The 27,040-nt window shown below is 42.5% G+C and overlaps 2 protein-coding genes across 2 annotated transcripts in view; one reads left to right on the forward strand and one right to left on the reverse strand.

Moving 5' to 3' along the window:
* The window catches only part of LOC147122872 (caspase-6-like), a 57,836-nt gene extending 39,108 nt beyond the window's left edge, over nucleotides 1-18,728 (forward strand). The window contains exons 5-8 of the mRNA XM_085961621.1: nucleotides 5,846-5,922; nucleotides 10,719-10,894; nucleotides 14,821-14,974; nucleotides 17,423-18,728. Of these exons, the coding sequence (XP_085817747.1) occupies nucleotides 5,846-5,922; nucleotides 10,719-10,894; nucleotides 14,821-14,974; nucleotides 17,423-17,661 (646 nt within the window). The 3' untranslated portion in view covers nucleotides 17,662-18,728. The remainder of the gene's footprint in view (nucleotides 1-5,845; nucleotides 5,923-10,718; nucleotides 10,895-14,820; nucleotides 14,975-17,422) is intronic.
* Nucleotides 18,729-20,768: 2,040 nt separating this feature from the next.
* Nucleotides 20,769-27,040, reverse strand: part of LOC147122873 (calcium uniporter protein, mitochondrial-like) — a 196,969-nt gene continuing 190,697 nt past the window's right edge. The window contains exons 7-8 of the mRNA XM_085961634.1: nucleotides 25,140-25,256; nucleotides 20,769-23,460 (exon numbers count right to left, since the gene is read on the reverse strand). Of these exons, the coding sequence (XP_085817760.1) occupies nucleotides 23,383-23,460; nucleotides 25,140-25,256 (195 nt within the window). The 3' untranslated portion in view covers nucleotides 20,769-23,382. The remainder of the gene's footprint in view (nucleotides 23,461-25,139; nucleotides 25,257-27,040) is intronic.

Below are 27,040 nucleotides of genomic sequence, written 5' to 3' on the forward strand. Positions count from 1 at the left end.
GAAACACTACTGGGAGTGGAATTAGAAACATTATACTGGGAGTGGAATTAGAAACATTATACTGGGAGTGGAATTAGAAACACTATACTGGGAGTGGAATTAGAAACACTATACTGGGAGTGGAATTAGAAACTATATACTGGGAGTGGAATTAGAAACACTATACTGGGAGTGGAATTAGAAACACTATACTGGGAGTGGAATTAGAAACAATATACTGGGAGTGGAATTAGAAACACTATACTGGGAGTGGAATTAGAAACCATATACTGGGAGTGGAATTAGAAACATTATACTGGGAGTGGAATTAGAAACATTATACTGGGAGTGGAATTAGAAACAATATACTGGGAGTGGAATTAGAAACACTATACTGCGAGTGGAATTAGAAACACTATCCTGGGAGTGGAATTAGAAACACTATTCTAGGAGTGGAATTAGAAACACTATTCTAGGAGTGGAATTAGAAACACTATACTGGGAGTGGAATTAGAAACACTACTGCGAGTGGAATTAGAAACACTACTGCGAGTGGAATTAGAAACACTATACTGGGAGTGGAATTAGAAACACTATTCTAGGAGTGGAATTAGAAACACTATACTGAGTGGAATTAGAAACCATATACTGGGAGTGGAATTAGAAACATTATACTGGGAGTGGAATTAGAAACACTACTGGGAGTGGAATTAGAAACACTATACTGGGAGTGGAATTAGAAACACTATACTGGGAGTGGAATTAGAAACACTATACTGGGAGTGGAATTAGAAACATTATGCTGGGAGTGGAATTAGAAACCATATACTGGGAGTGGAATTAGAAACACTATACTGCGAGTGGAATTAGAAACACTATACTGGGAGTGGAATTAGAAACACTATACTGGGAGTGGAATTAGAAACACTATTCTAGGAGTGGAATTAGAAACACTATACTGAGTGGAATTAGAAACCATATACTGGGAGTGGAATTAGAAACATTATACTGGGAGTGGAATTAGAAACACTACTGGGAGTGGAATTAGAAACACTATACTGGGAGTGGAATTAGAAACACTATACTGGGAGTGGAATTAGAAACACTATACTGGGAGTGGAATTAGAAACATTATGCTGGGAGTGGAATTAGAAACACTATACTGGGAGTGGAATTAGAAACACTATTCTAGGAGTGGAATTAGAAACACTATACTGGGAGTGGAATTAGAAACACTATACTGCGAGTGGAATTAGAAACACTATACTGGGAGTGGAATTAGAAACATTATACTGGGAGTGGAATTAGAAACACTACTGGGAGTGGAATTAGAAACACTATACTGGGAGTGGAATTAGAAACACTATACTGGGAGTGGAATTAGAAACACTATACTGGGAGTGGAATTAGAAACACTATACTGGGAGTGGAATTAGAAACACTATACTGGGAGTGGAATTAGAAACACTATTCTAGGAGTGGAATTAGAAACACTATACTGGGAGTGGAATTAGAAACACTATACTGCGAGTGGAATTAGAAACACTATACTGGGAGTGGAATTAGAAACACTATACTGGGAGTGGAATTAGAAACACTATTCTAGGAGTGGAATTAGAAACACTATACTGAGTGGAATTAGAAACCATATACTGGGAGTGGAATTAGAAACATTATACTGGGAGTGGAATTAGAAACACTACTGGGAGTGGAATTAGAAACACTATACTGGGAGTGGAATTAGAAACACTATACTGGGAGTGGAATTAGAAACACTATACTGGGAGTGGAATTAGAAACATTATGCTGGGAGTGGAATTAGAAACCATATACTGGGAGTGGAATTAGAAACACTACTGGGAGTGGAATTAGAAACAATATACTGGGCGTGGAATTAGAAACTCTATACTGGGAGTGGAATTAGAAACACTATACTGGGAGTGGAATTAGAAACATTATACTGGGAGTGGAATTAGAAACACTATACTGGGAGTGGAATTAGAAACACGATACTGGGAGTGGAATTAGAAACACGATACTGGGAGTGGAATTAGAAACACTATACTGGGAGTGGAATTAGAAACACTATACTGGGAGTGGAATTAGAAACACGATACTGGGAGTGGAATTAGAAACACGATACTGGGAGTGGAATTAGAAACTATACTGGGAGTGGAATTAGAAACACTATACTGCGAGTGGAATTAGAAACTCTATACTGGGAGTGGAATTAGAAATTCTATACTGGGAGTGGAATTAGAAACACGGGATTGGAATTAGAAACAATATACTGCGAGTGGAATTAGAAACAATATACTGCGAGTGGAATTAGAAACACTGTACTGGGAGTGGAATTAGAAAAACTACTGGGAGTGGAATTAGAAACACTATACTGGGAGTGGAATTAGGAACACTATACTGGGAGTGGAATTAGAAACACTATACTGCGAGTGGAATTAGAAACTCTATACTGGGAGTGGAATTAGAAATTCTATACTGGGAGTGGAATTAGAAACACTGGAGTGGAATTAGAAACATTATACTGGGAGTGGAATTAGAAACACTATTCTGGGAGTGGAATTAGAAACACTATACTGGGAGTGGAATTAGAAACACTATACTGCGAGTGGAATTAGAAACACGATACTGGGAGTGGAATTAGAAACATTATACTGGGAGTGGAATTAGAAACATTATACTGGGAGTGGAATTAGAAACATACTGGGAGTGGAATTAGAAACACTATACTGGGAGTGGAATTAGAAACACTATACTGGGAGTGGAATTAGAAACACTATACAGGTAGACTGCCCTTTATCCGAACTTCCGAAAACCTCTGAAAACCGAATGTTTTTTCGTTCAGCGTAAGTCGTGCGCATGACATGACCCGAGTGGCGCAAAACATGGCAGGAGCGGTCCTGCGGGGCCCGGAACTATAATTCCTGCAGATTGTCGACACGTCGGCCTTCGCTCTCGATGTTAAGTGTGATTGAGGGAGCTCTGCCTTTCCCTGTGAGCAGGGCAGAGGGTCACAGAGTTCCCTCCTGGGTAGGAGATTGCAGGCTGAGCCGGGCAGTGTGAAGGAGGTACCGGGAGAGTGAACCCAACAAATACAGCGGCCCGTCCGATAGCTGCAGCAGCTCATCCGATATTCTTTTCTCCCGCCCCCCCCCCCCCCCGACCTGATTTGCGGGCCAGCTTAGCGTAGGAGTCAGCCGATATCCGGCTTTCCCACAACTGGCAGCGGCAGTCGAGCCCCAGACCCCCGCTAAGTCAAGGAATTCAGAGAAGCAGGAAGGGGAATTAGATACAGAGCAGGGGGAGCTGTAAACAGACTGGGAGCGGCAGCACAGAGAAGCAGGAAGGGGAATGAGACACGGAATAGTCGCAAGAGGTAGCCTGAACTTTTAAAATTTATATTAAATACAAATACTAATTACCAAATTAATTTAATGTTCAGAGTTTCCCAGTCTGAAATAATACCTCCTGAAATCCGAAAATTTCCGAAAACCGAAACACAGCTGGTCCCAAGGTTTTCGGATAAGGGATAGTCAACCTGTACTGGGAGTGGAATTAGAAACACTATACTGGGAGTGGAATTAGAAACACTATACTGGGAGTGGAATTAGAAACAATATACTGGGAGTGGAATTAGAAACACTATACTGGGAGTGGAATTAGAAACAATATACTGGGAGTGGAATTAGAAACACTATACTGGGAGTGGAATTAGAAACACTATACTGGGAGTGGAATTAGAAACAATATACTGGGAGTGGAATTAGATACAGTATACTGGGAGTGGAATTAGAAACAATATACTGGGAGTGGAATTAGAAACAATATACTGGGAGTGGAATTATAAACAATATACTGGGAGCGAGAGGTTTCAGTGGGGAACCAGAGGGGTGGCTAACTAATTGCCCATAGAGACTGGGGGTAATTTTAACTTAACCCCTGCACACTTCCCTTCAACCTTTTCCCTCTCACTTGTAGTCCAGTACCCCCTGCCAACTGTTCTTTGTTTCCCTCCCCTCCTCTCCTCCCTTAGCCAACATAAATTGTAGCTCTTGTGTACTGGGAAGGGCCCTGTCACATGATCCCCTCCAACTAATCAGAGGTAAGTATCAGGAAAGACTGGTGCCATAATGCCACCTAGCTGGGAGGTTCACCTAGGAGGACAACAAGAAATGCTACAGGAAGTGTCAGACTGATGGCAAGTGTGTTCGTATGCAAGACATATATATTTTATTTTATTTATTTGGTCGATCACCTCATAACATTACTAGGTCTGCTATTTTGGAATCTGGACACCAATCCTATTATTTGGATGTGCATTTAATATTGCATCATAGCAACACATTTTTAAAATTAATTTTTTTAAAAAGCATGCCAGATTTATAAAATTGACCTAAAATAGCATCCTGGTGCTGAAAAGTACTGTGGTATATTTTAGTTTAAAAAGCCCTAGATTTAAAGTTAAATCACATAGGCTTCTCTTATATATTACTTGTCCCATTACCATCCCCTTTTGCCTTGTACCGTCCTCTCTTGTCATTTAATCTCTCCTGCCTTCCACCCCATCACAGACCTTCCCTTTTGTTCTTGGACGCGACTGCTGCCAACGACATAAAGTAGTTGTGCATGCACAGTTCCAGTTTTTTTTTTGTGTTCTCCGGATTTCCCACAGATTAGTGAGCGAGAAAGGTGAGGGGTGGAAATTTCAGGTTTTATTGTACTCTTACAGATTGTATTTATCGCTAGCTCTTGTGTACTGGGAAGGGCCCTGTCACGTGATTCCCTCCAACTAATCAGAGGTAAGTATCAGGAAAGACTGGTGCCATAATGCCACCTAGCTGGAAGGTGGTCTGTCTGTTGTGGTTTGAACACGCATCTGGTGAACAAAATGCAAGGGCAGGATGTTAGGATTTAATCGGCTGGGAAAAGGATCATTGAGAAAGAGAGTAGACACACTGCGGAGAGATAAAGAGAGGTGCGCTAGATAGAGACTGGGGAGGAAAACGAGAGGGAGGGCGGAGAAGGAACATGAGAAAGAGTGGCAGCGGTGTGATTAATTCATCAGAATGAACCGATAAAACTTCCAGTACAATTTAATGGGGAAATGTGACTTGAAGGTGATATTAGGATGTTGAGCTTGTGCGAGTTTTATTGTACTCTCGCTGAGTGTGCTTATCGCTATCAGCTCCTCGCTCTGTTGTAGTGAACGTTACTTTTTCAAGTTTGGGACCTGACATTTATGCAGAGTGCTTCTGTGTAGCTTCCGGTTCGTTGGCAGCAGTCACTCGGTTTTGTTCTTTCCTCCCCATCCCCTTTCCCTGCCTCTTGCTTAAAAAAACGGTTACATCTCTAACTTTTTCCAGTTCTGATGAAAGGTCATCAACTTTATTTCTCTCTCTACAGATGCTGCCTGACCAACTGAGTATTTCCAGCATTTTCTGTTTTTATTACTCTTTACAAGTTTTATTTTGTTCTTTTGTTAAGAGCTGACTAGGTAGAGAGATGCAACTTAATGAGTGATTGGTGCCATGCAATTGAATGCCACCGTTCTGTATCAGAGCAGTAGGACGTTGGTTTGCTCCTGAGTTCCTGTCGAGTTACTGATGTCTTTTTGTGGTGAAGCACTTCTCCATGGAGAGGGGAACATCTTGGGAAGTCACCCTGGGCTGCTCTTGCGCACGTCCTAGTCAAGGATCAGAATAGGCGGTGGCCTATTTTGCAGTTTTTGCTCTTGACTGGGAATTGTATGTAGTAAGAGAGACCCTAAGGGGATGATTAAAAAAAAAAAAACTTGCATAAAGGCAGCTCTGGATAAGTCTAGATACATTTTGTGTTTTTTTTTTAATAGGTTACGAGAGCTGGGTTTTGATGTACATCCTTATGATAACCTCAAAGCGACAGAAGTGTTGGAGATAATTCATGAAGGTAGCACATTAATATACTTTTACAAAAACCTGTTGGTCCTGAAACTTTTTCGGCATGATGCTTGGAAAAACGGATTTCGCTAAGCATGTGTTGCAAGTTATGAGCCCAGCTGTGGTAACTACCTGCTGGCTTTTAACTTCTTTTAGTGGGCATTTCTTCATGAGGGTAAATGTGTAACCAGCTGCTGTAATACAATCCTGATAGTTACTATATAGTAAATATAATGTTGATAACAATTGTTGGAAACTTCTGTCAATTACTTCACCTTAGCAACCTTTAATACAGGATAGAAAAATTAAAATCACTTAAACATAAGGTATGCTTTATTTGACAGTCATGTTGCTTCTTTATGACTTGGGTTCACAGATGCAGTTGATACCATAGTCCTTAGCAAACATTGACTTTGGAAAAGGATATTTTAACATGTTGAATATTTGAATTGACCTAATTTTTTTGTCCTAGTTCTGAAATTATGGGCCTGAAAATCCACGGATCCTTTTAAGAGGATGGAAGTGCAGCAGGCTATTGACCTCGTCGCAAATCCCTGGGTTGGGGTTCTTTTCATACTCAACAACTTGCATTTATAAAGCTGTATTAACAGAGAAAAATATCTCGAAGTGCTCCACAGAAAGTAAAAATAGAGGCTGAACCAAAGGAGGAGATATTAGGAGGGGTGATGAAAAGCTTGGTGAAAGCGATGGGTCTTCAAGGAGGAGAGACCGGTAGAGAGGGAGAGAAGGGTAGAGAGACAGAGGGGTTAAGGGGGGTGATTCCTGGGCATGAACTTAGGTGGCTGAAGCCACAGCTGCCATTGGTGTGGGGAAGAGAGGCCGGAATCGGAGCAACAAAGAGTTTGGGGTGGGGGTTGCAGCACCAGAGGAGGTGAGAGATAGGAAGGAGTTAAACACCAGGCTGAGTTTAAATTTGAGGCATTGGAGGACCCGGAGCCAAACCCTCCACCTTCTCTATACTATCAGACTGCTTGTCCGACATCCAGCACTAGATCAGTAGAAATTTCCTCCAATTAAATATTGGGAAGACCGAAGCCATTGTCTTCAGTTCACACCACAAACTTTGTTTCCTTTCCACTGATTCGATCTCTCTCCCCGGTAACTGTCTAAGGCTGACCAAGTCTGTTCGCAACCTTGGTGTCATATTTGGTCACGAATTAAGCTTCCTACCTCATCTGTTCTATTACTAAGACTGCTCATTTTCACCTTCGTAATATCGCCTGTCTCCGCCCTTACCTCATCTGCTGCCGAAACCCTCATCTATGCCTTTACCACCTCTAGACTTGACTATTGCAACGCACGCCTGGTCGGCCTCCCTAGTTCTACCCTCTATAAACTCTGCCGCCCGTGTGCTAACGTGCGCCAAGTCCTGCTTGCCCATCTCCCCTGTGCTTGCTGACTTACATTGGCTCCCAGTTAAGCAACACCTCAATTTTCAAATCCTCATTCTTGTTTTCAAATCCTTCCATGGCCTTGCCCCTCCATTGGCGGTCGTGCCTTCAGCTGCCTAGGCCCTAAGCTCTGGAATTCCCTCCTTAAATCTCTCCGCCTCTCCTTCCTCCATTAAGACGCTCCTTAAAACCTACCTCTTCAACCAAGCTTTTGGTCATTTGCCCTAACATCTCCTTGTATGGTTCAGTGTCAAATGTTTTCTTGGTAACACTCTTGTGAAGTGCCTTGGGATGTTCTATTATGTTAAAGCGCTATATAAATTGTATGTCGGTGAGGACTGGGATGCTGGGCGAGTGGGATTTGATGTGACATAGAATATGGACAACTGAGTTTTAGATGAGCTGTAACTTATGGTAGGTAGAGGATGAGAGACTGGCCAGGAAAGCATTGGAATAGTCACAGAGGTGACAAAGGCCTGGATGAGGATGTTAGCAGCAGATAGACTGAGGCAGAGGTGAAGGTGGATGATGTTACAGCACTGGAAATCTTTGTGATGGAGAGGATATGTGTGTCAGAAGTTCAGCTCATGGTTGTCTGGGATGTTGAGTTTGTGAACCGTGTGATTCAACTTGACACGGACTGGGGAAGAAGATTGAGTCGGTGACAACGGTTCAAAGTTTGTGGCAAGGATTGAAGATGATAATTTCGGTCTTCCCAATGTTTACCTGGTGGAAATTGCAGCTCATCCAAGACTGGATGTTGGACAAGCAGTCTGACAAGAGGTAGTGGAGTGGTTGAGAGAAGTGGTGGCAAGGTAGAGCTGTGTGTTATCATGGTGCACTTGGAAACTGACCCTATGTCTACAGATGATGTTGTTAAGGGGCAGTATGTGGATGAGGAAGGGGGGTTGGTGGGCAAGGAAAGATCCTTGGAGGACTCCTGAGGTGACAGTGAAGGTAGGAAGACAAGCCATCGGTAGAGATGCTGTGGATATGATTGGATAGGGAAGCAGCTGAAAGGATGGTCTCTATTTTGGTGACCAAGAAATCCATGAGCTCCTTGTAGTTGTTGTTCGAGATTAAGGTGAAAGATACAGGAGAGAGTGATTCAAAGAGGCAGTTGGGGGTGGAAACAAAGTCCGGACTTTATCTTGCTCTCAGGGATGATCCCAGAGTAGTGGGCAGTTTTGGCAGAGGAGGGCGAGGACCTGTAGAGCTTGATGTGTAGAGCCTGACCTAGTGATGGATGGCTAGGTCTATTGTCCACCAGGTACACTCAAGTCTGTACTCCTTGGCATTGGCATTGAGGAAGCAAAGATGGGTGACTTACTGGAGGAGCAACCTTGATGGGAAACGGTGAATGTTTTGCTGGGGACATGGGCATCAAAGGTGGAGTTGAGCAAACTATCTGCATAGATCACAGCAAAGGAAGGGCCAAAATCTGGGGAGTTGGGAGTTTGAAAGTGCAGTTGCAAATGGCTTGGGGGAGAATTTTTTCCAGGAGTGGTGCAGAAGGATGTGGGGTTAAGAGGGTCGAGGGATGTGGGTGGTGAGGAATACCAGGAAGTGGTTGGAGATGGTCTTGTCTGTGATCAAGACCACCGAAATAGAGCCCATTGATGTCAAGGCCGAGGGCTGACCATGAACATGGATGGGAGATTCTACATGGAGAGGGAGAGATTTAGGAAGGACTGAGGGATCATGAATTCAGAGAAGAGGGGTAAGAGGAGCTGTGATGGAGATTGAAATCATAGAGGTTGAGGAGTCGCTCCATGCAGAGACTGAGAGGAAAAGGAGGAGGCTACCTTGGGGAGAAACTTGGTCTGGGGCTTGGGGCAACCAGTAGACAAAGATTTTAAAGGCGAGGTGATCGGTGGAACAGGATGAGATACCCAAAGGAGGGGAAAATGGTACAGGAGAAACCAAGATGTGACTTGGTGATAATGGCCACGTTGCCACCATGGCAGTTTAGGTGAGGTAGATGGTGGAGAGTATAGGCAGGTGGGGAGGCTTTGGTAAGTGGAAATCTGTTGAGGTTAGATCAATTGAAACTCTCAAAACTGAGATTAATAGATTTTTGTTAAGTAAGGTATTGAGGGATATGGAATCAAGGTGGGTAAATGGAGCTGAGATACAGATCAGCTATGAAAAAGCTTGAGGGTCTGAATGGCCTACTCATCCTATGTTCCCACGTAAGGCGCAAGGTGTCGCCACCTGTGAGCTAAGTTTCAGTCAAAGCCATGATGTCAGTATGACCATCCACAATAAGGTTGTAGGCTGTAAGGGCTTTGTTCGCAAGTGAATGTTAATTCTGGAGGAAAATGCAGAGGAAATTATTGGTGATCTGCTGGCAGAGTCCAAGGGGACAGTGATGAGTAAGATGAGCAGGATGGGAAGGAGGTTGGTGAGATTAGTCCCTAGTGGGCGCGCTAGGTGGGAAAATTGGGAAGGAGAAGGAAGGAGCAGTTGGGGTTGCTGCTTGTAAGGTGTTTCGTTTGGTTATTTCAGAAAATGGCAAGAGGGTCACAAGGGGATAGGCATGAGCTTATTCAAGGGGGATTCAAACCTGGGCTGGCAGCAGGGAGATTAGTGGTGAAGGGCTAGGAAGTGGGGACAAGTAACAGAGGGGAAATATGAAAGCTAGTGAGAGGAGCGAATGGGGATGAGTTTTTTTTTAAGGAGCAATAGTCTTGGATCTGAAGCAGTAACCAAAAACTGCACATTAATGAACACACAGGGAATTTGGGTTGCATAGGAATGGCAAAGATTAGACAAGACATATTGCGGTTGTAAACTGAGGGCAGAGAAGAGACAATATGAAACAGTCAAATGTTAATATCTGAGGTGGGAAGAAGTCAGCATTGAGTCAGCTTGGAGTGTCCATGAACCAGTCAAGTTTAGGAGTCTGTAGTTGAGATTGAGGAGGCATCTGAGGGAGAGTGTCAGCTGAAGCGCTGGTGGAGGTTGCTCTGTTGAGGTGCAACCGAAACACATGCCCCAATGAAGTGGTGGAAGTTGGATTATATCCTGCCACTTTATGGGAGAACCTGAGGCCTGGGAAGGACCGAGAAAAATGACAAACTAATTTTTTGGAATCCTTCTCGTGGAGCAAAGGGACAGGTTTAGTTCTGTAATTTACTTATTTCCAACCCCAATATTTTTTTAAAATCATGGCTCTAGAAATACATGAGAACGGGCCCAGCCATCTCTGCTTTCACCTGGAATTAAGTAATTACATTGACTCACCTCAGAAAACACATGGGAGATCTATTAACAATAATGTTTGAGTGGGTTTCAAAATGCATATTAAAACATGCTATGCCATATGTGATTTATTCTTGGTTTCGGCTTACTATTTCAGATCAGACTTTGAATATTTTTCTTTTCTTCACAGTGGCTACTTCAGATCACTCTGATGCGGACTGCTTTCTGTGTGTCTTTCTTAGTCATGGGGAGAACAATCACATTTTTGCTTATGATGCAAAAATAAACCTACAAGATTTAACTGAACGTTTTAGAGGAGACAAATGTTCTTCTCTGGTTGGCAAACCTAAAATATTTGTAATTCAGGTAGAGTGAATCCATACACTAATGTGGAAGCTAATATCTGTTATTGCTGTGTAACATTTAATTTGTAATACTTGGGTCTTCGGTATAGAATATCCACAAATTCTCTCTCCGCCTCTGGTGTCCCCCAAGGTTCTATCCTTGGCCCCCTCTTATTTCTCATCTACATTTTGCCCCTTAGCGACATCATCTGAAGCACAGCATCAGTTTCCACATGTACGCTGACTACATCCAGCTCTACCTCACCACCATGTCTCTCGACCCCCTCGACGGTCTCTCATTTGTCAGACTACTTGTCCGACATCCAGTACTAGATGAGCAGGAATTTTCTCCAATTAAATATCGGGAAGACAGAAGCCATTGTTTTTGGTCCTCACCACGAACTCTGTTCCCTAGCCACTGACTCCATCCCTCTCCCTAACCTCTGTCTGAGGCTGAACCAATCTGTTCGTGACCTTGGTGTCATATTTGACCCTGAAATGAGCATCCGACCACATATCCGCAGCATAACTAAGAACGCCTATTTCCACCTCCCATAACATCGCCCATCTCCGTCCCTGCCTCAGCTCATCCGCTGCTGAAACCCTCATCCATGCCTTTGTTACCTCTAGACTTGACTATTCCAACACACTCCTGGCTGGCCTCCCACATTCCACCCTACGTAAACTCGAGGTCATTAAAAACTCGGCTGCCCATGTCCTAACTCGCACCAAGTCCCGTTCACCCATCACCCCTATGCTCGCTGACCTACATTGGCTCCCGGTTAAGCAATGCCTCAATTTCAAAATTCTCATCCTTGTTTTCAAATCCCTCCATGGCCTCATCCCTCCCTATCTCTGTAATCTTCTTCAGCCCCACAACACCCTGAGATATCTGCGCTCCTCTAATTCTGCCCTCTTGAGCGTCCCTGATTATAATCTCTCAACCATTGGTGGCCATGCCTTCAGTTGCCTAGGCCCTAAGCTCTGAAATTCCCTCCCTAAACCTCTCTGCCTCTCTTTCCTCCTTTTAAGACGCTCCTTAAAACCTATCACTTTCATCTGCCCTAATATCTCTATGTGGCTCGGAGTCAAATTTTTGTCTTATACTTCTGTGAAGCACCTTGGGATGTTTTACTACATTAAAGGTGCTATATAAATACAAGTTGTTGTTGTTGATAAGGTGGCTAACAGTGTTTACAACTTGACTGCCTGCACAAATATAAGGTGATTATTTCCACAACACAAACCCCAAAGAAAACCTGAAGAGGCAACTCTTCAGTTTTACCCTCCTACTGCTAAAAAGACCAATAAAAAAAATGGCAGCCTCTGCTTACCCCCCTACCACAAGCTGAGGAAATTGTGGAAGACTTAATACTGTTATATGGAGTGTTATCTGTAGAATCTTCAAAAATAGTTACAAAGTGTTTTGCTTATCAAACATCTTGGCCTAGAAATTCATTAAGGCGCTGCCAGCTTTGCGGCCAGTTACCACCTAAAGAGGGCTTCTGCGCCAAAAATGAGTTTGCGCTGATATTCAGCGCAGCGGTATTGGCGGCGGTAGTCGTTAGCGCTGCGCCGGCACCGATGACGTCATCGGTGTGCGCAGTGCCCCGGTTCCGCCCCAAAACCGGCCCGATCCCCATATTTAGTAGCGGCCGCAAACAGCGACCAAAAAACGGGGCCGTGCTGTAGCCTTAGTGGGGCGCTTTAAAGGGGAAGGTGCGGCCGGCCGCTTTTTCGGCGGCCGCCTGCCCGCACCTCCTTCCCCGGCCTCCTCCACCCCCCCCCCCCCCCCGCGGCATTGCCGGCTGCTTTCCGCAAACCCGGCACTTCTCCGTGGTGCCGGGCTCATTTGCCGGCACTCTCCAGCGGCGATCTCCCCGTTGCAGGCAGCTCCCCCTTAAGAGGAGGAGGCCTGCAGTACCGCAGCCTGCCGCTCCGCAGCGGCTGGCGCAGCGGCGCCAAGAGCGCTGAAATTCAGTGTCAGTGCCCCAAGCGGAGGCGGGCACACCCTGGTATAGCGCCCGGTTCCGATTTGGGGCGCTAACACTGAATATCTGACGATCGCTAATGGCTCCCCGCCCAGCGCTAACTTTTGGGCGCGAGCGAGCTGCCCGCCCCAAAGTGAATTTCTAGGCCCTTGTGTCTTTCTTAGAAATGGTCACAGCTGAGAGATTGAGTTGAGTATAAGGGAGACCCATCAACATAAAGCTGGAATTACTGAAGGATCCTGGATTAATAATTATTTACTGACAGCATTTACTAATTCAGGCTCAGTAAATGCTTCAAAATACCTCCATTTAATTAAAATTTTAATGGGCCAAACTGAAATCGATTTTTGGGAGGTGATTCATCCATTCAAAACATGGCCTCACTTAGTTTTTGTTGAAGATGTCTCTGTTCAGAAGATATATAGGTCTGTCTTCTCATTGAAACTACACCATATACACAACAGATAAATGCCCCAATTAACGCATGCAATAAGTGATTCAGAATAACTGAGGGGGAAATGTGAACAATTTTTTTTGAACCAACTATTAATAGGAATGTTATAGTATTGTATGATGTTCCAATCTATGGAGGTTTGAGCCAAGCTATATAATTTTTTTCTCTTTATTGTTTTGACACCAGAATCACTGTTTAATAGGAGGCATGTACAGTTTAATAAATTGCTAGATGGAAAACCAGACCATTCTGGACACAGTTGGCTGCATCTGTTTTGATAACTTTGAATAATGTACAGAGCAGTACAAGTATTGGGAACTGATCCCTGCTGCTTTTAGTGTAACATTCTGAAATGGCCCTTGGATTGAATTTTAATGAACATATAAAATTGGATATTGAGGTTTCCATTAAGGGAATGAATCACCTTTAATTAAAGTAGTAGAAGTGCTGTAATGACTTAAGTAACATTCATAAAAGATTGTATCAGTGAAAATCAATGCAACTCTACTATAACTACAGATTTTAAGATTAATTCTTATTTAGCTTTCTACAAAGTCTATGATTACAAATATTTTTTAAATCATTTATCTAATTTTGTGAATTTGTATATATCCCATTGTTATCGTTCCTTCAGAATTAAGCTGGACATGATGCAATTCATATTTGGAAGTGGGTAGAATGAAATGTATTGCAGACAGATGTAAAGTACTACCCATAAGAATAGGTGATGTGTACTCCATGATGCTGTTTGCATAGCTGAGGATGATGTTGGGAGAGACTTGAAAATCTTAGAAGATTCAATGTCCAACCACTGCAAGGCAGCAATCAACAGAACTAATAAAATACTGATCTGTATAGCCACAATAATGTTGGAGGAAGTCCTGATTAAACTGGATAGTACTTTGGTCAGACCACAGAATGAGTATTATGTCCAGTTCTGGGACACAAGAGAAACTTTCAATCACTGGAGTCAGTGCAGTGAAGAACCACAAGGCTAATCCCTGCTGTTACAGGTCTGAGTTGAGGAAAGAGGGTGAGACTTGGGCGTTTCAGCCTTGAAAAAAGGTGTCTTAGAGGTATGTTAGACTGTAAATTTAATCTGGAAACTTTGTTGTGCTCCTGGCAGATACCAGCAAATTGCTTATACTCCCAGTCTGATTTTTTTCCCTCCATTAATTTTAATGGAAGGAAAATTATGGATGGCATGCAATTTCTGGATTAACAGTGGAAAGTCCCCCTTAATTACAAGAGTAGACAAGGACAGGGATTCAAAATAGTAAAAGGAAAATCTAGGACTGATCTCAGATTGACCAATATATGGAATGGATTTGTGGATAAAGTAGTGGAAGTGTAAACCCTGAAATTGAAAAATAATGGGTATTTCGAGACTGAGGAACTAAAGAGGGCTGAATGGCCTCCCTATTAGTAATTATCTTGTGAATTACTCTTTCTGTTTTAAACAACTTGATGTTTGATCATCTTGCTGATATTCATGATTTTCAGGCATGTCGAGGAGACAAACATGATGAGCCAGTGATGCCCAAGGATGAGGTGGATGCGAAACAGCCAATAGTGAATGAAGTGGTTGTTGATGCAGGAATCATGCCTACATTACCTGCTGGTGCAGATTTTGTTATGTGCTATTCAGTAGCTGAAGGTAATAAAATAGAGCAGATTTGGCAAAATAAAGTTAGCACAAGAGACATCCAGCATGAGTGCATTTTTTTTTCTCATTTGTTCAACCTCCACATACTAAACGGAACTTCTATCATCCCACAAGATGAACAGAAACCTCTTAATGGCAGTGTCCCTTTAAGAACTTTAACTATATGTAGGTCATAGACTTTCTTCTACCCACCTTCCCCCAAGCTATACAGAGGATCTCATTCTGGGTTACACCCCTAGTTCTTTTGCCTCCCATTAAAGGCAGATCTTGTCTTTCATGTCTGAAAATAATTTGTCTGTTTGTTGGTTCTCTGGTTCGGTTTTAAAGTCTTCATGTACTAGAAGGAAATTTTATAAAATATAATGATCACTGATGCCCTGTTGGACTAGCCAGTAATTGCTGTACTTTTAATGTTGTCCACCATGGCCTAGCTCAGCTGGTTCATTCACAAGTCAACTTTGGGCAATACCAATTCCCAATTTTAAAATCTGTTGTCAAGTATACCCTTCCCAATGCTTGATTTCCACCCCCACACCGGTCTTGGCTATTTTCCATGACTGACTTTGAAAAGTGAAGCCCTTTGCAGAAGGGCTTGACATATTTGACTCATTTGTTGGAAGACTGTCAGGTTGTGTTTAGTAACTGAAGTGCACCTCCACCCCAGGTCAGAGGGAATCAAATGTCACCAGCATATGTTCCCAAAAGGAGAACCTCCTCAGCCACATTCTGTATTGGCTTGTATCCCTGAGGGACTACACAGCTTTCTCCAAATTTGCTCACAGATCTGGTCTGGCACTAACTAGTGTCAGTTCTGGTCAAGTAATCCAAGTATCTGGCAGTAGCGCCAAAGCAGTTCCCTCTGGTTCAGCTCTGTAACTCAGCGAGACAGGCAGCTTAAGCTGCCAAGTGCATTCATTGACACCAGTCTTTGTTGCAAAAGATAAAGTATTAATTGTACAGCTTTCTCAGTGCCTTTGATGGGAATCTTTTATCACTGTCCTTGTTTTATTTTACTAATTTTTTCTCCCCTCAGTGTTGATTCCTTGTTGGGATACAGCTCCGTGAGTGTGGCTTTTGGTAACTTGCTCACAACCATTTTTCACTTGTGAGCCTCGTCAGTGATTGTCAATTGGAGTGGCAGCACAGGCGAGCCCATTTCTGATGTCCACACATAAGCACAAGCCCTTGTAGGACTTTCTGGAAAGCAACTAGGGAGAGAAAAGTCCGCTAGGGTTCCCACTTCGAGGTTTAAGACAATCTGGCAGTATGGTTAGGGAACCAGTTTGCATCAGTGATCTCAAAGACTTGTCTTTCTATAAAAGGATCAATATTAGAGTTCAAACATCTGCACCATGTTACTTGATTGTCATTATGGTAATTGACAAATGGGTGTCTAGTGATAACCTTTGAGGTTGTGAATACCAGTGTTACAATCAGAAGTCCCAACTATACCCAGAACTGTTGTTAACTGACTGTCTTTTGGAAAATGTTAACTGCTAGATATATCTTTTTTTTTTAAAAAGCTCCAAGCAAAAGCCCCAAAAGACTTTGTAATGAAATTGTTGCAATAATTGAAGTTGCTGTGATATTGACTAGCGCCTTGGGGGAGAGGCTGCATTTTTCTGGTGCTGCTCCTGGGGCTCTTTCCTTGAACAATTCAGAACTAATCTAAGCGGCCATACTCTTTCCCCATAGTCCTGGATCATGCACTGCTTCACATATTATCTATTTTTCCATTAAAAGATGCACTGATCTCTGCCTCAATCACACCTAATGGCAAAACATTCTGTGCTCCAGTAACTGAGTAAATATACATTTTAAAAAATATTTATTTATATTTAACTCAAAATGCTGTTGCCCTTTATGAATTTACTTGAATGTTACATATTTAAACCTAGATCTTGCTTCATCCACACCTTTCCATTCAAGTCCTATACTCCCACTCCTTAAGTGCAATTTAATGTGGATAAATGTGAGAAACTGTCACCTGGCTACTATGGTCAGTATCTCAAATTAAAATACACATTCATATTTGCCAATGTGCTGCTGAATTTCACTGAGGGAGGGAGACACAAACCAGCATTTTCTGCTTTTGAAGAATCCTGGTGCATCTTGGTACTGTTGAGATTTCAACCCACCCCAATGATGTGCTCCAGCCCCCCCCCCCCCCCCAGCAGACTCATTCACACAGCATTATAATACATCACCTAATATGGCTGGAGATATTGTACACTCTGATCACTTCTAATGAACTTCCAAGAGGCAGGGGCAAACAGGAGCAGGCAGAACTGGCTCCAAAATATTGTTTTTTACCCTAGCCCACTCATGGTTGGGGGGGAGGGGGGAAGAGAGAGAGCTGGCCCAAGGAGAAATATATAAAATTGTATTCTATACAGTCTTTTCACCCTCAATATTCCAAACATTTTCTTCTTACTGTAGGTTTCTACTCTCATCGAGAAACTATAAATGGCTCCTGGTACGTTCAGGATTTCTGCGCGTTGCTCGGGAGCTATGGCTCACGGCTCGAGTTCACAGAGCTTCTGACCCTAGTGAACAGGAAGGTGTCGCAGCGAAGTGTGCAGAACTGCATGGATCGCAGTGCAATAGGGAAGAAACAAGTCCCCTGCTTTGCCTCAATGCTTACCAAGAAACTGTATTTTAAACCCAAGACTTCATAGCAATCTATAGTTTGTTCTGTTTATCTTGGCAAAGCCTTTTTTTAAACAAAAGAAATTGGGTAGTTATTCAGTTACTGTGGCTTTAAACCTTTGCGCTGTGGTAAAACTACTTATTCCAAAAGGGTTCTGTATACAGTATTTTAAAGGTTCATTGAATGAGCAACTCTGAACATTAGAGCAATGAACAGCAAATCTCATGTTCCAATTAAACATATTTTGGCCACATGCCATATGCTCTATTCATACAATCTAAAAAATACTAAATGATTCACAAAAAAGGCTAACCAAAGATAATGTTTAAGGTCTTACCGCTGTATCCAATCATGTGTGAAGGTAGTTCGGTTTTAGTTAAAATTATGTCCAATTAAGTAGTTAAATCATAGTTTTGACTTTTTAATCCGGTATAGTACTTTGTAAAATTAGTTCTCAGGCAGTGGAATATCTCACTGAGCAAAGACTGTCTTCCTGTACTTTTGAATTATTGGTGAAGGGCAACTTTTTAAAAAATGCTAGCTTTTTTATATGGTCATGTAGCTGTTGTGACTGCACATTAAACATGTGTTCATTTTGGAGAGCAACTAAGGACTTTTTTTATTGGAAACTTTTTTTTTAAAGGGATGTTTACATCTAGTGTTTTTAGACCTGGTGCCTTTTTCCTCTCCCCACCACCCCCCCCCCCCCCTCCTTTTGAATACAGCACCAGCCATTTGATGTGGTCGTGCAAGTGGCTATTCTCTGGTATGAGTTTAATAGAAGGTATGCTCTCCAGAAAAAAGTCAATGCACATTGATCAGGTACAGGCTATCGGGCTAACTTCCCCAACCCCACCCTTTTCTCTTGACCAGGCTCAGAGGGCATTTGTAGCAAATCTAGTGCCTTGAAACACATCCATGAATTTCTAATAACTGGAAAGTTTTCAGGAACATTTTATTGAAAATGACCCACAATTTTGTGTGTAACTGTGAAGTCTGTATTTGTTTTCCTGTGGGTCAGTCACAGTGAGTGCTTACACCAAGTGTCTCATTTGTATAATCTTGAATTATGCTAAATAAAAAATCATTGATCAACTGTGTTTTAGATACTCTTAATTGATACTCACATTTTTACATCCTTTAGTACCAGCAACAAACTTGTTGAGTCTATAAAATTTCAGCTATGTAGAAGACTGTTTGAAAATCAATAAGCTAAACTTTGCCAGAATATTCTTTATCTCAAGTTAAGTTTATAAAGTCATATGGTATCCTTGTAACTATTATCCCACCAGAGCTTGGTCTCAGAATTGAAAGCACCGACTCCATTTCTGTGTCAGTCATAAGCTCAGTAGTTACTAGGACAATTGGCACAGTCTAACAGGCTCGTGAACTATGAACACACTAGAGTTCTATAAACTGCTACTCGGAAATTTAGGTAAGGACTGACATTTGTTTATTTTATCTCTATATCTACCTGATTTTTAAAAAAAAATCCATAAATGGATTGCCAAGCCCCATCAGACAATAAAGTTGTAAACCTAAACCAGTTCTTGGCAGCACCACTCGCCCCATGGTGCAGTGAGTCCACAACAGAGGATGTCTGTTTGTGATGAATGGTAGGATAGTTTGCAAAACAGTGATGCAAAAAGTAAGCTGGCTTATTTTTAAATGTATTGTGAAAAATTGAAAAGTATAACTGCACTCTTCTCACACTTAACAGTCTCATTTGATAGCTTACGATCTTCAAATATAGATTGAACAAGCATTGAGGAAGTTAATCTAATCTCAATTGTAGAGGAAACACAGAAGATAGGCGGCCATTCAACCCCTCAAGCCTGCTCCGTCATTTAATGCGATCATGGCTGATCATCCAAATTCAGTACCCTGTCCCTGCTTTCTCCCCATATCCCTTGATCCCTTTAGCCTTAAGAAATATATCCAACTCCTTCTTGAATATATTTAATGAATTGGTCTCAACTGCCTTGTGTGGTAGAGAATTCCACAGGTTCACCACTCTGGGTGAAGAAATTCTTCCTCATCTCTGTCCTAAATGGCTTACCCCTTATCTTTAGACTGTGACCCCTGGTTCTGGACTCCCCCGCCATCGAGTGATACTGAACAAAGGTTACACATTAGATTAAAACGTGACAGAATTCCGTTCAGAACAAGAAGTGTAAAGGTTACATGAGAAAATTGGGTGGGGTGGGGTGGGAAGCTTGACTTGTGCCCAAAACAGGAGCAAAGGCAGCAAGCAAAAACCAAGTAACTCCCAAAGGTAAACAAAGTAGAATGATTAATGTGACCACCATTTAGTTAATTTTTCTTCAAACAACAATGCTTGAAATATACTGGAATAAAATAAAACTCTACCATACAAGCTCAGTCTTTTGGATGAGACGTTAAACCGAGGCCCCTTTTGCTCTCTCAGGTGGATGTAAAAGATCCTGTGGCACTACTTCAAAAAAAGCAGGGGAGTTATCCCCGGTGTCCTAGCCAATATTTATCCCTCAATCAACATCACAAACAGATTGTCTGGTCATTATCACATTGCTGTTTATGGGAGCTTGCTGTGTGCAAATTGGCTGTCACATTTCCTACATTACAACAGTGACTACACTTCAAAAAAGTACTTCATTGGCTGTACAGCACTTTGGGACGTCCGGTGGTCGTGAAGGGCGCTATATAAATGCAAGTCTTTCTTTACTGCAACCTTACAGTAGAATGTTGTTTGCCCTCCCCCGCCACTGGGGCAGGGGACAGGAGATTAAGTAGACACCATACTATTCTGTGTGTTTGAACTACATAATATAGGAGAAAATGATCACATTTGCCTTTATGCATTTCTTTCATAATTATCACATTACAAAAGAGCACAAACCCAATTTAGCAAAAGCAGAATACTAAGATAGACAGACAACCGTAGATGTATGGCTAGAGTTAGGGCACTGCATGCTGTATGGTCTGAAGCAAGGCACAAGATGCACATTCACAAATTTCATTGTGACAATGGAGAGTGGAAGTCTTCCAAAGACTAAGTATAATGACTTGACCTCCATACATATGAAAATTAGGAAACAGCAAATTTACATGACAGTGCAACATTACAGTTTTTATTAAAGCAGAGCACAGAGTCAGTTTTTCAGGACATAACCTTTTATTTCTCCTAATACATTTTCTGGATAGCACTGAAACCACACATGGATTATTGCATTGTTCTAATGTAATCCTTGTTTCACTATTTCAAACCATTAAGAAACCAATAATTATACTCTGCCTCATGAACTATAGATGCCAAATAATTGTAAATCAGTATAACTATTATGTCTGATTTGTGCTTCTGACTGTAGTTGGGACATTTTCCCCCCCCATTTTTTTCCCCAGTACATAGAAGCATTCTCACCTGATGAGCAGAAAAAAGTTGAAATCCTGCTTCCCGCTCTTATGGTAAGCTAGTGCCAATAGACTAGTTCACTTAAAAAAAAAAAAAATTAAATTTCAACAGAAATGAAAGAAATTCTGATAAGGCCCATCCAATCTTTAACTCAGCTTTTGACATCAACCACAACAAGGCCAACTATTTGGTGCTAGTTGCTTAGAATGCCATAGGCAAGTTTACTTGGCCAGGCATACTCTTTCCTGGGACACTGAAAGAATGCGTCAGCAGCTTCTCCTATTTTGACATGAAAAATGTCTTTGCGTCTTTTGTACTTATGTCAAAATTTATCCTTTGGATTTTGATTGACTAAAAAAGATACCGCAGACTATTTTTAACCAATTAAAGAAAAGTATACCCATCTTCAAAATGGAAGCTGGGTTAAAGGGTTACAGATTAAGGAGAGAGAATGGGGACACAGGACAAGAAATAGTGCAGAATAAATTAGTCACACACATGGCCTAAGGGTGCAAGATGAGACAGCAACAATTAATACAAAAGCAAAATACTGCAGATGCTGGAAATCTGAAATAAAAACAGAAAATGCTAGAAATACTCAGCAGGTCGGGCAGCATCTGACGAAAGGTCATCGACCTGAATCGTTAACTCGGTTTCTCTCTCCACAGATGCTGCCTGACCTGCTGAGTATTTCCAACAAATAAGAACATTTAACTTCCGGTCTACCAAGAGAAAGCATGCCTTAAAGAAACCTCCTGTAACAAGTTGCAGCAATAATATAAAAACCAACCAAACTGGTCCCTTTGTGGGAGCTTGGCAATGAGCAGAAGCAGCATATCACCTGAAGTTGTTGGCTAAACCAGGAGGGGGGAGTAAATTAAAAAATATATAGACAGACAGACAGAGATTCCAAAACCAATTCTTTCAGAACTAAGGGGAAACAAAGTATCAAAGTAAGAGGGGAGGATATGCAACTGCTTTCTTTAAGACTCATCACTTCACTACATTTGATGCAGGGAAAATCTTCATCCATCACGGTTAGGATGTTTAAATACTGCACTTCATTATACTAGTATAAATAATGCTGTCTTTAAATGCCACCTTTGGCACCAGTGCTGAAAAGAACAGTATCAAGCTGCCAGTATGGGACAGTGTTGGAAAAAGAAAGACAAAATCTAAAAAGTGGACTTGCTTCATTATTTTTGCATTTCACCAATGACAGGTCCAGTTCAGCCTTTATCGAAAACAAAAAATGTGTATTACAGGAGGCCGTCTTTTGAGTTCTACCCACAGCGAGTCTCACAGATCTTCTCAAAGTAGTAGAGCATGCTTACAATTAGAGGCCAGAGCACAACATACATTTGAAAGTACCTACAATGCTGTGGCTTCCCCCACTGCACAATGGGACAAGTGAGCAGCCTAATCCTGGCCCGCTGTTCAAATCCCATTGGCACTGCAACAAACCCCTTAAAGCACACCCCACCTCATCAGACAGAACTCACTGAGCACCATCCCAATATAATCCAGAGTACTGTACTTGACTCCCAAAAATAACATACATTTTACTCTGATGGAGGTATGTTTACTATAATTGCTTCACCTTAAAAAAAAATTACACTTCCACCTGCAGACTGTTAACCCCTTCACCATCTAATCATGCTTGTGCAAAAGCTGGTACTTCAGCCATTGTATTGGTAATTTTACAATACTGCTGACCTTCCCTTTAAAAGGAACATTCCTTTGTAATTAAGATCCCAACATTAAAGCTGCAGTTGGAGCAATTTGACTGCAAATTTCAAACATCATGTAATAGACCGGACTCATTATAGCAAGTGCTGCAATGTAAGATAATCAACAGAGCTTCTTACCCGAAGTATTGGGGCCAGCAATGTGAGGCGGGGGAGGACAGGTAGCAAGGTGGGCAGCAATTAGCCAATATAAAATCATGCTCTAATTAAGATATTCACCAAACATTGGATTTCAGCTGTTAGGTCAGTTTTACTTCCAGGAAGATGCCTGTAAAATGACCCATTGCTCACAAATCATAGGTATACTATAAAGAAACGTGATTTGTTAATGAAATTAGTGCTGACCTTGCAGAGCCTGGAAAGTTGAAATATCATGCCGTATATTGCTAGCAGAATTTAAACCACACCTGTTCCACCGTCACTTCACTCAGAATGGCACAAGGTTGCAAAAAGGGTATTATACAAAAATAAAATCAAGCGTGGACAGAAAGGTAGGTGAACACCAGCCTGCAGGCATGGAGATCAGATCTAAATGTCGCGCTGGTGAAGAGGTCAAGGTCATAATGAAGCATGATCCCAAATTTGTGCCCCCATCAGCTACAGTTTCATTTTAGTCTTTGCCGTTTAATTGTTCGATTGGAAGTTGCAGTTGCAAAGGGTCACGTAGTCGCCTGAGATCCTTTTCCACCTACAAAACAAAGTCACTATCAGCAAAACGCAACAACTTACATTGATATTGCACTTTTAACTTAGAAAAACATCCAAAGGCACTTCGCAGAGGCGTGAACAGACAGAAAAGGAATGCCAAGCCAAAGGTGGTGATATTAAGAGGGGTGACCAAAAGCTTGGTCAAAGAGGTGGGTTTTAAGGAAAGTCTTAAAAGGAAGAGAGGGAGGTAGAGGGGTTTGGATGGAGCATTCCTGAGCCTGGGGGCTAGCCAGCCAAAGGCACGGCTGCCGATGGTGGAGCGAAGGAGATGGGGGGTGGGGGGGGGGGGGGGGCAGAGTACAAGAGGCCACAGTTGGAGGAACAGAGAGTTTTGAGTGGGTGGTAGGGCTGGAGAAGGTTGAAGAGATAGGGATGGACAAGGCTATGAAGGGGTTTAAACACAAGGATGTGAATTTTAAATTGGAGGCTTTTGGAGACCGTGAGCCAATTTAGGTCAGTGAGGACAAGGGTGATGGGTGGATGTGAGGCCGGCCAAAAGAACATTGGAATAGTTGAGTCCAGAGGCGAGAAAAGCACGGGGGAGAGTTTTTAAGCAGTAGCAGAGGCGGAGATGGGTGATATGATGGAGGCTGATGTAGGTGGTCTTTGTGATGGAGAGGATATGGAGCTGGAGGCTCAGTTCGGGGTCGAATAGATTAGAGGGGTTGTGAACAGTCTCGTTCAACCTGAGACAGTGACTGAAGAGTACAAAGTTTGTACTGGGGGCTGAAGATGATGGCTTTAGTTAGACTGATTGCGGAGGGGTCAAAAGGAGGTGGAGATGTAGAGCTGTCTGTTGTCAGCATACATGTTGAAACTGACCCCAAATCTTCAGATGATGTCTCTAAAGGGCATTGTGTAGATGAGGAAGAGATTGGGGCCAAAGAAAGATCCTTAGGGGCTCCAGAGGTAACAGTGAGAGGGTAGAAAAAGAAGTCGTTACTGAAGATGCTCTGGCTATGATTGGATAGTAAGATTGGAAACAAGCAAGGGCAATCCCACTAAGCTGACCGTGGAGGAGAGGCATTGAAGGCAGCAGCAGAGAGGCTAACCATGAATATGGGTAGGAGTGTTTATATGGATGAGGAGGTTTGAGGAGGACAGAAGGGCAGTGAAATCAGAGGAGAAAGAGCAAGGTGAGTTGTGATGGAGATTGGAATGATCGAGGCTGAGGGAGAATCTCTCGGGGAGAAACACAGGATGACACTTGGGGGAGGCAGTAGAGAATGAGATTTTTAAATTAGAGATGAAGGGGTGGATCAAGGTGATGTGCTCAAAGGAGAAGGTACTGGAAGAATAGACGGAGAGACCAAGGGACAATTTGGTGATAAGTTCACACCACCAATGTGGTGAAAAATTATAGCCAGGCAGGGAGGCTTCAGTAAGGGGCAAGGTGTCAACACTCATGATCTAAGTTTCAGTCAAAGCTATTATATCAATGCAATCATCCAAAAGGTGGTTGTAAATGGCAAGGGGCTTGTTTGCAAGTGAACAAACACTCTGGAGGGAAATGTAAAGAAGTGATTGTTGATCCCCTGGCAGAGTCCAAGGGAGCAGTGGTGGTGGGATGAGCAGGACAGGAAGGAGATTGCCAAGACTACCTTATTAATCAAACAATTCATGCACAATATTTATTTTTTGAACTTGGTGCTACAGAACCTCAGCCAGCTCCTCCTTGATTTTGTTGTACTTCTCTACGTCAAATCTGTGTCTTTTGGCTCCTCGATGAAAGTAATGAAGGAACTGTCTGTCTTTTAGATCAGGATAAACACAATCCTAAAGGAAAAAGAGATGCAATTTAAGTAAACTGGATACAATGCCAAACAACATTGACCATTACTGTCCCTTTATTTACAGAGCTGTACGTGTCGCTTACACCATGGTTCTCAAACGTTTTTGGTTGAAGGACCCCTTTTCAATCACGGATACCCCATCTAAATTATACTACTATATGATACCCATAATATGAAAGTGCTGTATGCAAAGAATGTTCTAATAATGCTTTTAATAAAAGTTATTTACTTACGGATATCAGTGAGACGGGTGTGCCTGCTACTCACACCAGTTCTGGGTATTCCGCAGCAACATATGGCCGCTATTAGCCACTTAGTGCTGACAATTTTTTAAGCCGTCAGCAGGCTGGCCAAGGTGAGGGCACGAGCACTCATGCACATGCTGGGATGCTGCTGGAAGCATGACTCATCACCATACTGTCCCACTGGCATGCTCTGTAGCAGCTGCACTGTGGGCTTGTACGGGTTTGTGTGAACATGTCCAGGCATGTGTTTGAAGGGCTCCGCAGGCCCTCTGATTACGTGTGGGGAGGATGGCACAGGATCGCTTGTTGCAAAGGGAGTGAGAGCTGTGGGCCGCTGTGAGGAGGCGGGCCCAGCTGTTGAGAATAATTCGCAAGAACTGAATCAGTGTCGGTTTTATAAAGAGGAGCAGGCTTGAAGTTACCTCCGTTTGCGGACCCCCAGGGGTCCACGGACCCCAGTTTGAGGAAAAACTGGCTTACACCCCTACTAAATATCACACTTCAACTTTTCTTTCATGTGCCACAAATCCCAATTGAACTATGGACCCAAGACCAATTTTATTTGCACTGGTAGGTATTGGCTGTTTGCATGAGAATTTACAAGGTGTGCTGAAGATTTCGAGTTGATTCTACATTACAGGCGCTCAAGCCATGATATTCTGCCCATTAAATTGACTGAACAGAAAAGTCTCCACAGCTCCCCAGAGGGAGCCTGGAATCAGCCCAATGTGTACTCGTTATGAAGTGGCAGAAGAATGTAGGTATAAGAAAAGGCCACTTTGCTCATCCACCCTGCTCAGTCGTTTAGCTCTGTATTGAGGCCCCAATCCGACCATTCTTTTCTTACTTGAAACAAATAATCCTTTACTTCAAACCCATACTCCTGCACTTCATAGAATCACAGAATGATACAGCACAGAAGGAGACCAGTCAGCCCATCATGCCTGTGCTGTCTCTTTTTCATGCTGAATCAAGAGTTCATGCAATTCCTTTTCAAATACTTCAACCAAACCAGCATCCACTAAACCAGGTGGCAGACTCTTCACTAAATCAGTAACAATGAGCAAAGTAGTTACCTTAAAAGGACAGGGTTTGGGTTGGTGTAATATAAATTACTTCCTCCAAGCTAAAAATCTTTTACCTTGCAGGAGATATAATTTGTAACATTCTTTCTCTAATGCCCTGGACCAGATATTTACCATTTCAGATCACCCCTCAGATGATTTAGGTTACACGTGTACCAGGGAGTCGGTGCAAGGAAAAACACAGAATACAATGGTTTGAGACTAGCAAGAGCTTCAGACTAGAGATGCCTAAACCAGGTAAAGGTAGCATAGAATCATTGAATCATAGAATAGTACTGCACAGAAGGAGGCCATTCAGCCCATCGAGGCTGCGCCGGCTCTTTCGAAGAGCAATCCAGTTATTCCCACTCCTCCGCTCTTTCCCCAAATCCCTGCAATTTTTTCTCCTTCAAGTATTTATCCAATTCCCTTTTGAAGGCTACTATTGAAACTGTATC

This window comes from Somniosus microcephalus, chromosome 2 (assembly GCF_052327205.1).
Source record: "Somniosus microcephalus isolate GS21.2 chromosome 2, FLI_Smic_1.0, whole genome shotgun sequence".
Classification (NCBI taxonomy): domain Eukaryota; kingdom Metazoa; phylum Chordata; class Chondrichthyes; order Squaliformes; family Somniosidae; genus Somniosus; species Somniosus microcephalus.